At 46.9% G+C, this 12,722-nt stretch overlaps 1 protein-coding gene across 2 annotated transcripts in view; it reads right to left on the bottom strand.

Moving 5' to 3' along the window:
• The window catches only part of ublcp1 (ubiquitin-like domain containing CTD phosphatase 1), a 42,225-nt gene extending 34,645 nt beyond the window's left edge, over window positions 1–7,580 (bottom strand). Inside the window, exon 1 of one of the 2 annotated variants that reach the window (XM_072511917.1) lies at window positions 7,503–7,580. Coding sequence is in view for 1 of the 2 variants with exons in the window: in XM_072511916.1 (XP_072368017.1) it covers window positions 7,013–7,129 (117 nt within the window). In the remaining variant the exon portion in view is untranslated. Of the gene's footprint in view, window positions 1–7,012; window positions 7,149–7,502 lie in introns of those variants that run through there. The other variant, XM_072511916.1, reaches the window with a different exon arrangement.
• Window positions 7,581–12,722: the final 5,142 nt, after the last annotated feature.

The raw sequence follows: 12,722 nt of genomic DNA, 5'->3' as shown, positions 1-12,722 counted from the left end.
CCCTTTTATACCCTTCTACTATTTATGTGCCTATAGAAGGCTCTTGGGTTCCCTTTTATTTGCTGCCAGTCTCTTCCTCAGACTCTCTCCTCGCCTTTTATTTCTTTTCACTTTTCCATTCATCTTTCTGGATTCAGCCTGCTTCTCAAGTCACGCAAAATCTGTCATATGCACACTTATCTGTTTTGTCATCCAGTGAGCTCTGCTTGATTTGTCGTGTCTTTGCCGCTCATGGGAATGTACCTCGAGTATACCCAATGGATCACTTCTCAGAGGACGGTTCATTGCTGAAAAGTAGCTTTGCCTGCCAATCCTGGATTCCTACTTACCCGAGCCCAATCAGTTCTCACTCCATTTAAATTGGCCTACCTCCAATTAATTACTTTAATGCTAAATTGCTCATGCTTTATGATACTTTATGATCACTGTCCTCTAGACGTTTCCCTATTGTCACTTGATTTTATTTGGAGTCCATCGCATCCCCCCAGAGCCACATCCATCAATGTCTTCTTCCGTACTGGACCAACACCATACTGATCTTGAAAATTCTCCTGAACACACTTCAGAAACTCACTCCCCAACCGCCCCCCCACCACCCCTTTACACTATAATTTTCCCAATATAGAGTGGGATCTTAATTTATAGAGTGGGATCTTAAAAGTCCCCCATTTTTACTACTTTATAGTTTTGCACCTCTAACATTTCCTTGCAAATGGGTCCCTCTATATCCTTCCCACCAGTTGGTGGCCTAAGACTACATCCAGAAATGTAATGTTACACCTTTTGTTTCTTAGCTCTAACCATATAGATTTTAGATTTGACCCGTCTCCAGTGAGCTTTGACAGAGTCATCGGACTCAAAACGTTAGCTCTTTTCTCTCCCTACAGATGCTGCCAGACCTGCTGAGATTTTCCAGCATTTTCTCTTTCGTTTAATATTCCGGATTCAGGTCTGCAGCCACAGAAACCTGTCTGCTCCTCTAAAAGCCCTATCTGCCTCCTGTCTCCACCCTCCACCGCCCCCCCCCCGCCCCCCCCTGTACAGCCGAGCCAGCCACTGTGTTGTGGTCTTGGCTCTGGCTGCACATCTCACCATGATTCTGAATTGAATACTGGTAGGGGAAATGAGGCACACTCCACAGACACACCATCTATGTGGCAGTCATTCATTCCCTCTCTCTCTTCAGCTGTGGGGTGACCACATCTGTAAACGTACCAGCCACAAAATGTTCATCTTTACGGATGCACCACAGCTGATGGTAGCTGTTGCTTAATCTGCAAAATCCTGAGCTCATAATCCAGAGGCCTGGACTAATAATAATAATAATCTTCCATTGTCACAAGTATGAAGTTACTGTGAAAAGCCCCTAATAAACTAAAGCCGGAAGTTCAAATTTTAAAATATCTAGAAATAAGAAATAAATTGGGTACTAGTAAAGTGATACAAAGCTGTCCAAATGTCATAAAAGCCCAACTGATTCTTTTTGTGGCAGACACCCACCATTATTACATGGTCTGGCTTATACAGGACTCCAGTTCCAAACCAACATATTACAGGAGGCTTACCCTCCATTCTGAAGTGACCTAGCCTGCCATTCTGTCCCAAGCCATACAAAGCAGCACCTTCACACACTAACTTAGCAGTTCAAGAAACAACCACCTTCTCAAGGATAACGAAAGATGGACAATAAGTGCTGACCTTACCAGAAGCACCAAGATCTCAAAAGTGCATTACTTAAAAAAAATACTCCTCAGAAGTCAGCCAAGGATTGCCATTCACAAAACTTGTGTTCAATGTTTTTCCAATCTGAATTCATTGCAGGATTGTGAAAATTAATCATTATTTACAATGCAAGTGTGGTGATGAAATGAAGTTGATTAAATTGTGCACAGGAAAACAAGAATTGTAAGCCCAAACGATGCAGTTATCAGGGAAAGAATTTGTTCCCAATATTGTCACTTAGGATCACTTAGCATATCCCAATTGGGATGTTGCTGGTGCCGGGGGAGTGGATGGAAAATGAATCTCAATACTCTGCCATATTCAATTTCTTGTCTCAAAAGAGGTTCCACCGCTACCACAAGCGACAGCCCAGTAATCATCAAACCTTGTACACAGCAGACCCTTAGTGGATAAAGGAAAACAGCAGATAATTGAGGCCCGATTTGGATCCAACACAGATGGTATGGTAGTATCACAGAATCAATATAGTACAGAAGGGAGGCCATTCAGCCCTTCATGTGTGCTGGAAACTCTTGGTAGTACTCTTGGGACAGAGCAAGCAGAATACAATGCAGTACATGAACTTTGGTAACCTTTCTTGGGCTATGTGGTTCATTCGTGACAGGTAGTACATTGGTATCAGTGAGATGTCCAATGAACCCACACCTTAATAATTTAACCATTTCAACAGAAAGCTGGATAATAGGGGAATTGGCTTTATCTAAACGTTCTCAATGGATGAAGAGCAAGTTAACACAATTCTGTATCTGTACTGCTTGTTAGATTTTCTTAGTTCAAATATCAAAATAGCATTCACAAACCATCACATACTGTAAATCCCCAGTGATTTCCTGCCACACAAAGATGAAGAGAAGTTAAAAGTTTTTTTTTTTTTAAAAAGAGCTTTTACCATCCTGGTAAACCTCCGCTCTATCACATAACTTCCAAAACTTTCTAAGCACTAACTGTCTCCCTGTTTCGTGATATTCTTCTATTTTTTTATTTTTATAAACGCACAGGAATTACTCAAACTTGGGTTATTTGGGAATAAAATGTTCTATTTACATTTGCACAGCACACAATCCACAGTAATGCTATAGTTGTAGCCTAGTTCTAGAATTTGTAACAATGTCAGCCATGGTCCAGTTAAGAGCGCTCTTCTCTGAATCAGAAGATTGTGGAGTGCCCACTCCAGAGACTTAAGAACAAAAATCTATGCTCCAGTACAGTACTGAGAGTGCTACACTGTCAGAGATGCTGCCTTTGAGAGATCAAACCAAGGCACCATTTTCTCTCTGATAAATGTATAAGATCCATTTGCACTATTTCAAGAAAGAGTAGGGGAGTTATCCCCAGCGCCCTGGCCGATAATAATATGGGAGTTGATGTGTGCAAATTGGCTGCTACAATTCCTACATTACAAATGACCAAAAAAGTATTTAATTGGCTGTAAAGCACTTTGGGATGTCATAAGGTTGTGAAAGGCACTGTGCAAAAATGTGTCTTTTTTAAAAAATCAATCTTGTTAGCGGTCCCTTGATTGAACAATGACATCTACCCATGGTGGCAGATTTCTGCCAGAGGCCTTCATGCGACTAAACGGGACGATTCTGGACCTACAGATCCTTGGATTTATACGAGGAAGGAGATCCCATATGGTAGTGGAATCCTGGGTGCAGAATTTGCTTCCTATTCATTCCTTCTCTCCAGTCACTCTGCCTCATCATTAAGGTGTTTGGATCCATTCAGTTCAATGTTGTCATAATTTGAACGACAGGTAGCAAACACCTCCCAGTCATTAATGTTAATGCCGCCATGCTTCAGAGTGTCTTTGAAGCATTTTTTTTGTCCTCCCCTAGAATGGTCATTTGGCAGTTGAGGACCTGGCAAGGGAGGCACTTTTCAGCCACCCAGATGATGTCCAGTCCATCAAAGTTGATTTTGCAGGGGTTTTGCCCGAATGTTTGTGGATCTGGCTCAGTGGAATCTGACACTAGTGGTCCTCCCATTGAATCCAGGGGGTGTGGCAGAGATATTGCTGATGGGGGTGTGTTGCTGATGTAAAGTCCAGGTCACACTGTAGTAGAGCTGACGACAACTGTTCTGTTGCCATGCAGAAGGTTTTGTTCTCAAACACTCATTGCCATAGTATGGATATATATATATTATATATATATATATAAAACAGGCCATGTTTCTTGTCTGAAGAGTTGATGAGAGAGGGCTTGCAAATTATATGCAGAGTGGGCAACAGCACTGCATTCATCCAGAATGTAGGTCATGTATGGATAACGACAACTTTGGAGCACATATCTTGGGGCAGCACGGTAGCATTGCGGATAGCACAATTGCTTCACAGCTCCAGGGTCCCAGGTTCGATTCCGGCTTGGGTCACTGTCTGTGCGGAGTCTGCACATCCTCCCAGTGTGTGTGTGTGGGTTTCCTCCGGGTGCTCCAGTTTCCTCCCACAGCCCAAAGATGTGCAGGTTAGGTGGATTGGCCATGATAAATTGCCCTGAGTGTCCAAAATTGCCCTTAGTGTTGAGTGGGGTTATTGGGTTATGGGGGATAGGATGGAGGTGTTGACCTTGGGTAGGGTGCTCTTTCCAAGAGCCGGTGCAGACTCGATGGGCCGAATGGCCTCCTTCTGCACTGTAAATTCTATGATATTCTATGATCTTGGTTGTCTTGTTGCTGAAGTTGGGGGGGGGGGGGGGGGGGAGGAGAGAGGAGGAAAGAGAAAGAGAAGAGAGAGAGAGCGGGGTAGGTTTTTTCCCTTCCCAAATCCTTAAGATGAGTGCATGGGAATCTTGATGTGAGCAAAGGCCCACCAGCTTTGAAGACCTCAGCTGGAATTCATCAGGACCACAGGCTTTGTTGTTTTTCATCCATTTGGTTGCTTCTTGCCACTCTTCCATAGATGACAAAATAAAACTCTCTGGACGAGGGCACCTAACGTTACTTTGCATGGAGTCAGAACTGACTAATTTCCCGATGCAATCTTAATGTTGATACAATGCTTCTATTGTAGTGTAAAATGCAGTTTAAATTTCAATGAGACAATCTTTAGAAAGACAAATGAGAAGCTTGATGCTGCAGTTTGCCCAAATGCACATTGTGCAACTTGTACAGACAGCATGCACACATATAGAAACATGGCTCAAATTAGTCATGTGAAATTGGATCTGTCAATGCTCCACAATTATGATTGAGCTTGACTTGAATTATCAGAAGCTATCTTTGTTCTATCATGCACATCCAATTGTAGAAGCTGAAGCTTTTGCCACGCAGGGAAAAGGGATTATATGTCAAAAGTAGTTCATAAAAACATGTTTTAACACTTATAAATGTAGCAGTGAGCTCCCTGGTCTGTGTTCAGTTAGCTTGTTCCAGTCAACTAATACTAGGTGTTACAACCACATCCTGGAATCTGAGGGGATTGGATGGAGAAGACGGCAAAAAATAATTATGATCACTGCCCAGCAGAGATCTAGTGAGGCCAGTGGGTTTGCGTGTTACACCCTCCACAGTTGGAAGTCCCGCCAACACACTCTGCACCAGCTCACATGTGACGAATGGTTAACCAGGGAGGGAAGAGGCATTTTGGTAGAATCTGCAGTGAACCACTCGTACAGACTGGAACCGTTCATCTCCCAAAGTCAAGCTGCACATTCTCCTTGTGAATCAGAATCTCATTGCCTACCCATACACTCAACGTGCCGAGGCTGGTTAGTCAACACAAGCACAAACTTTGCTTCACTGCTCTACTCAGAGATTTTACTGAACCAACCAAGTTTACAGAACTGAAGGAGACCATTCGGCCCAATCAATTAATGCCAGATTAATTTCAATGTAATCCCATTTCCTTCCTCTCTCCATTTAGTCCTGCATCATTCTCTGCCCAAATGTTTAACCAGTTTTCCTTTTAAGAGAGACAAAGGGATCTGCTTCAACCAATCCCTGTGACAATACAGGCCATGCTCCAAGAACACTCATCATTGATATTACCCATCCTCACTCTGGCAGCATCAATTTTAAATTGATGATCCCTCATTACTCACTCCCCAACAGTGGCACGGTAGCACAGTGGTTCGTACTGTTGCTTCACGTCACCAGGGACCCGTGTTCGATTCCCAGCTTGAGTCGCTGTCTTGCGGAGTCTGCACGATCTCCCAGTGTCTGCGTTACTTTCCTCCAGGTGCTCCAGTTTCCTCCCACAAGTCCCGAAAGACGTGCTGTTAGGTAATTTGGACATTCTGAATTCCCCCGCAGTGTACATGGATAGGCGCTGTAGTGTGGCTGCTAGGGGATTTTCACAGCAACTTCATTGCAGTGTTAATGTAAGCCTACTTGAGACACTAATAAAGATTATTAACCAGTTATTCAGGATTCACTAACCAGACCTTTCACCATTTTATAAACCCGTTATATCTCCACCTAATTTTCTTGCCTCCAGTGGAAATCCTGCCAGCATCTCAAGTCTCTTTCCATATCTAATAGCTTATATTCCTGGTGAGTCTACACTGCATGGCTTTTATACCTTTCTACAATGGGGTGTCGAAAACTGCACAATTTTCTGACTGTGGTCTAACAATTTCCCTAAACAAATTTACCATTACTTCTTTATTCTTGGTGTTCTGAATCATTATTTCTCAAAATGCTACTGGCTGTCTTTTGTCCACACACATGAAATAGATATTTGAACTACCATGTCTTTCTGTTCTTTATCTTGCGATCACAAAACAAACACAGCTCAATTTGATAGAATGGATATACAACTTATTTTGTGATTATAATTATTGGCAAATCACATATAGGTTAATCAGCATATGAAAAAGATCCATGCTAAAAGACAGGGCTCTTACTTATCTTTCCCCTACAAATGCTGATTTGCCTACGGGTTTCCAGCACTTTCTGATTCTATTTCATTTCCAACATTTCCTTGTTGTAAGGAGCAAAGCCGCAGGAACATGCATGCAAAGGTTATCTGCTCATTTATAGTGACACGTGCAGAATCTTACAACAGAGGCCATTTGACCCTTCGTGCCTGTGCTGGCTCTTTGAAAGAGCTGTCCAATTCATCACCATAACCTGGAACTCCCCCCCCCCCCCCCCCCCCCCCCTCCTAATTGATGTGTTTTAAATCTGTGCCCCAAATCCAAGTCCACACATTTAGGCTAATTAAGTACCAAATCACAGGCCCCTAATGTTAAAAGCAATCTTTCTGACATGCAACATAATCTCGGAATTTAAAAAAAATAGAAAATATGGCGAGAGAAAAAAACAAAACCTGCTGCTGCTGGGGGTGTCCACTCATCCAGAACCTCAAACACAAGGTCTGGTTGCATTTTCTGTCTGAAATTTGGATGCACCCTTTGGCCGGGAACAAGAGAGGATCCCAGTCCATCCCACCCCACACTTTATTTTAGAGTAGGGATGGGGGGGACGGACGGATATTGTCTGTTCGTAAAGGTGCGCACTCTAAAAGGAAGGGGAAATGAAAGTGAAATAAAACTGCGTTGGGGGGGGGGGGGGGGGGGGGGGTTAAATCGACTGAAAGAGGGAATTGCATCACCAACTCTGTCAGTTATTGAGGGTTTTTTGTGTAAAAGTCTCGGTTTAAAGCGTTGAATTATTTTGAATTTAACCCCGTAGCGAGCGGCGGCGGGTTTTAGTCGGCCGCTCTCCCCGCCTGTCGGGCCAGCGACCCTGACTCTCCCGTTATTTAGACCATTAAATATTATTATTATTTTATCTCGTTCCCGGGTTTTTTTTTTTACCGTCTGCGTGTCCGCCGGAAGCTCCGTCCGTTCCAGTTGTCCCCCCGCCCTTCCTTAGCCGCCACCAAGCCGCTTCCGTGTCCGGCCCTCCCCCGCCTGGCTGGCCTGATTTACGGTTCCGCCCTGTAAAAGAGCTTTTCCCAGTCCAAACCTTCAACCCAGCCTCCCATACAATATCACCCCCTCCCCCCAGTGATATTCTGTGCATTGTTCCGAAAAGCAAAATACTGAGGATCAGAAATAAAAACAGAAAATGCTGGAAATACTCAGTAGGAGTTAGAAACAAACAAATAAGTCATTTCTGACTCAAAAGATTAATTGTCTCCCTGCGCAGGTGCTGCCAGACCGGATGAGTTTATCCAGAATCTTCTGTTTTTAGTTCGGTATCTTGTTCTCATGATTTTGTTCCCTGACACCTTATTCTCATGTTTTTGCTTTCAGATAGCACTGACCTTTGTTCTGATACCAACACACATGCTGGGTGCAATAACTGCTGACCAGGGATTAACAATAATAAGGGTTTATCGATAGCATTGAGAAGCTCATAGATGCTATGTGTCTGCCCGCGACCCAGGGAACTCACGTACTCCTTGATGCGACCATCAATTCACTCGAAGACATGTAGAGAAGTAAACCGTGGTTTTAATCAGCTTAGAACTGAGCCTGCCTGTGACCGGTACAACACTGAAGGCGGCCCCGCAGGTCAGCAGCTCTTATACTTCCTGTAAAGGGGGTGGAGCCATGGGCGGAGCCCGTACATGCCCCAACATATCCCCTGTGGGTGAAGCCACACAATGGCCCATAGGTAGAGCCCACAGGGTTAATAACATAACACAGTGCACTGGTGAATTATCAGTAATACATTCACCACATTCACCCCCTGTTTAAAAATTAAGTCCGGCAGGGGTGACGGGCTCATAGATTCTGTCGGTCCGGTGTCCGGATCGTACGTCACGACCGCCGAAGCACTGGTGTTGCAGCCGCTTCGGGTGGCTGTGGAAGTGGGTCCGGAGCAGGCACAGGCGTGGACTCCGGGAGCGGCTCTTCCGGACCTTCATTCCTGTGGACCGGTGCGGCGTGTGGGAGGGAGCGCGGGAACCATATAGGGGTGGGGGCGCTGAACATGGGAGGTTGGATGAGACATAGTGTGGGGGATGCAGTATTGGGAGTGGTGCTGGAGCCTGCGGGCGCCAGGTCCCGGAGGGAGACGGTATCTTGACAGCCATCGGGGTGTTCGACGTATGCACAGTGTGGGTTGGAGTGCAGGAGCTGGACCCTCTCTACCAGGGGGTGGCCTTATGGCTCCGAACATGTTTTCGGAGGAGATTTGGACCCGGTGTCATCAGCCAGGGTGGAAGCGAGGCCCCTGAGGTAGCTCCTCTAGGGAAAACAAACAAACGGTCATGAGGAGTCTGGTTTGTGGCCGTGCAAAGGAGGGACCTAATAGAGTGGAGCGCATCGGGGAGGACCTCCTGCCAGTGAGAAACTGGGAGATTGCTGGACAGTGGGGTTAGTAGGACGGTCTTCCAGACCGTCGCGTTCTCCCTCTCCACCTGTCCGTTTCCCCGGGGGTTGTAACTGGTAGTCCTGCTCGAGGCAATGACTTTACTGAGCAGGTACTGACGCAGTTTGTCGCTCATGAACGACGAGCCCCTGTCGCTATGGACGTAGTTGGGGAAACCAAACAGGGTGAAGACACTGTGCAGGGCTCTGATAACAGTGGGGGTGGTCATATGGGGCACGGGATGGCAAATGGGAAATGGGAGAACTCATCAATAATATTGAGAAAGTAGGTATTGCATGAGGCACAATCAATTTGGCTGGAGACGAAGTTGAATTCAAACTGAGGCTTTATTAGTAGCTGAAGTGTGGCCTCCTACAGCAGCTGATGAAATGGCTGCGAGCTGAAGGCCACGCATATTTATAACCCGGCTCCTGGGCGGAGCTAGCACACAGGGGCCCAGGTGAACCTATAGTGCAGGTTCTACCGTAAAACACTTAATATAGGAACACAGTGGTTTACCACATTTACCTCCTGTTAAAATTGAGTCCGGCAGGGGTGGTGGATAACTATATACAATTCACAATCTTTAATATTTACAGAACAGTGAAAAATAAATGTCTCTGGTCATCCGGTGGGCCGGTCAGAGGTTCAGCTGGTCCGGCCCCTTGATAGTCCTCTGGGATCGACGAAGTGGAGCCGGCGATGTTGGTGCTGTCATGATCGAAGTTGACTCCGGGAGCTTGCCGAAATTCTCCTCATCAACGGGGGTGGGAAGGGGGAGGATAGACAGTCCTAGGGGGGGTGATGAGGGCGGTGGGGGAGGGGATGGTGGCGCCAGGGGCGACGAGGGTGGTGTGGGGGTGGAACCTGCTGGTGCTAGGTCCCTGAGTGAGACGGTATCCTGGCGGCCATCGGGGAACGCCACGTAGGCATACTGTGGGTTTGCGTGGAGCAGGTGCACCCTTTCCACCAACAGATCCGCCTTGTGGATCCGCACATGTTTATGGAGAAGCACGGTTCCCGGAGCTGTGAGCCAAGTTGGGAGTGATACCCCGGATGTGGACTTCCTGGGGAAGGCAAAAAGGCGTTCATGCGGTGTACAGTTAGTAGCAGTGCAGAGTAATGAGCGAATGGAATGTAGTGCATCAGGGAGGACCTCTTGCCAGCGGGAGGCCGGGAGATTTCTGGACCGTAGGGCCAGCTGGACAGCCCTCCATACTGTCCCATTCTCCCTTTCTACCTATCCGTTTCCCCGGGAGTTGTAGCTTGTCGTTCTGCTGGAGGCGATACCTCTGCTGAGCAGGAACTGGCGTAGCTCATCACTCAGGAATGAGGATCCCCTATCACTGTGGAGGTAGGCGGAGAAGCCGAACAGAGTGAAGATAGAATTAAGAACTTTAATGAGGGTGGCAGACGTCATGTCGGGGCATGGGATGGCGAAGGGAAAACGGGAGTATTCATCAATCACACTAAAGGAATACGTGTGTCGGTCGGAGGAGGGGAGGGGGCCTTTGAAATCCAAGCTGAGGCGTTCAAAGGGGCGGGAGGCCTTCACCAGGTGCATGCGGTCCGGCCGGTAGAAGTGCGGTTTGCACTCCGCACAGACCTGGCAGTCCTTGGTGATGGTCCTTACTTCCTATATGGAGTAGGGCAAATTTTGTGCCTTAATGAAGTGGTACAACCGAGTGACCCCTGGGTGACAAAGGCTGTCGTGCAGGGCCCAGAGTCGGTCTATCTGTGCGCACACACATGTACCTCGGGATAGGGCGCCTGGGGGTTCGTTGAGTTTGCCAGGGCGATACTTAATCTCGTAGTTATAGGTGGAGAGCTCGATTCTCCACCGCAAGATTTTGTCATTTTTGATCTTGCCCCGCTGTGTGTTGTTGAACATGAAGGCTACCGACCGTTGGTCAGTGAGGAAAGTGAATCTCTTGCCGGCCAGGTAATGCCTCCAATGTCGCACAGCCTCAGAGATAGCCTGGGCCTCCTTTTCGACGGATGAGTGCCGAATATCAGAGGCATGGAGGGTGCGGGGAAAGAATGCCACGGGCCTGCCTGCCTGGTTGAGGGTGGCAGCAAGGGCGACGTCCAATGCGTCGCTTTCTACTTGGAAAGGAAGTGTTTCGTCTACAGCGTGCATTCCAGCTTTGGCAATATCAGCTCTGATCCGGGCGAAGGCCAGTTGGGCCTCGGCCGTCAGGGGGAAATGAGTGGACTGTATGAGTGGGCGGGCCTTGTCCGCATAGTTTGGGACCCACTAGGCATAATACGAGAAGAACCCCAGGCAGCGTTTGAGGGCCTTGGGGCAGTGGGAGCTCCATGAGGGGGCGCAAGCGGTCGGGATCGGGCCCCAGAACTCCGTTCTGGACCACGTAGCCGAGGATGGCTTGGCGGTTTGTACGGAACACACACTTCCCCTTTTATACGTGAGGTTGAGGAGAGTGGCGGTGTTGCTAACTTTGCTTAGTTTAATTGCTCTGTTTTATCACCTTTGCTCTTGAGTCGCCAGGTACCTTTATGATACCGCCACGTGGTTCAAGTCCGAGTAATGATCAATAATCCAATACACCGATTAGTGAGATTTAAATCAAAGTACATTTATTATACACAGTGATCACTACTCTTGCATAAATTCTACGTCTAAGCTACTTCTACAACTAACAGGCCTATACTTAACTTGGAACTGGCCCACCAGGTCAGAAAAACAAATGGCCTTTCGTTCGGGTTCTGAGCCTGCGGGATTCGAAGTTGGTACAGATTGATAGCTAGGAGCGCCTATCTCGTAGCGAGCGTTGAAGTTAGACTTACAGGTTTGGTCGGCTGCTGAAGAGTGACAAGAGCTGGAAGAGCTGGAAGCGAGCCGAAGAAGAACTGGAAGCGGTGGAAGAGAGTGCCTTGAACTTGGGGCTCAAATCTTATAGTCCGCAGGGGCTTCCCGCCTTTCGGGGCGGACCCTGTACCTGGTCCCAAGTGATTGGACTTTGTCTCAATCACTTGGTTCGATTTTCTCCAATGCTGGAGCGGTTCCCTGATCGATGGGCGGTCTTTAGGTGGGCGTTCACCTCCTTTTGTGTAGGCTTCTGCTGGCGCCGAAGAGTCTGGTTTTGCTTTGTGTGTCTAAATGTTGCTTATTGTTCCTGGGGATTGCTCATTAGTATGCAGATGGCTGGTGTTTTGTTATGCTGATGGTTGCTGGTATCGATCTTGTCTGGCCTTTCCAGAGGTAAATACACAGCCAACCTGCAGCTGCTCGTTTTTGTCCTGTTGGCTGACTTTCCCATCAGCCTTTGCCATTCGCCATTTTGAATCGGGAGTTGGCCATTTTAAGTGGCTACAATCCCTCCTTGTGATCCTAACGCGAAGCGTGAAGGATCACATAACTGTTGCTTTCCATTCCCTGACCTGGGGGGGGGGGGGGGCACTTCCTTCATGGCCTCTGCACTGACCATAGCTATGCAAAAACATTTTAACTAACAATTCTAAGGGGGCTATGTCAAACAGGGACATGCATTACAAAACAATAAACTGGGAACCTCTAACTATTCTTAATACACTACACTCACTTAAACATTTCATTATCCTAACTTCCTCAACCATACAAACAAAATCATAGCAGTTTATACATCAGTCTTCCTGGCTTGGCAGTCAAGCTTAGGATCGTACAATTTGCTCATGAACAGTTCTTTACATTTCTTTATTTACAATAAAACGCTAGT

Source organism: Scyliorhinus torazame, chromosome 7 (genome assembly GCF_047496885.1).
Source record: "Scyliorhinus torazame isolate Kashiwa2021f chromosome 7, sScyTor2.1, whole genome shotgun sequence".
Classification (NCBI taxonomy): Eukaryota; Metazoa; Chordata; class Chondrichthyes; order Carcharhiniformes; family Scyliorhinidae; genus Scyliorhinus; species Scyliorhinus torazame.
This window is presented reverse-complemented; position numbering and strand designations above follow the sequence as displayed.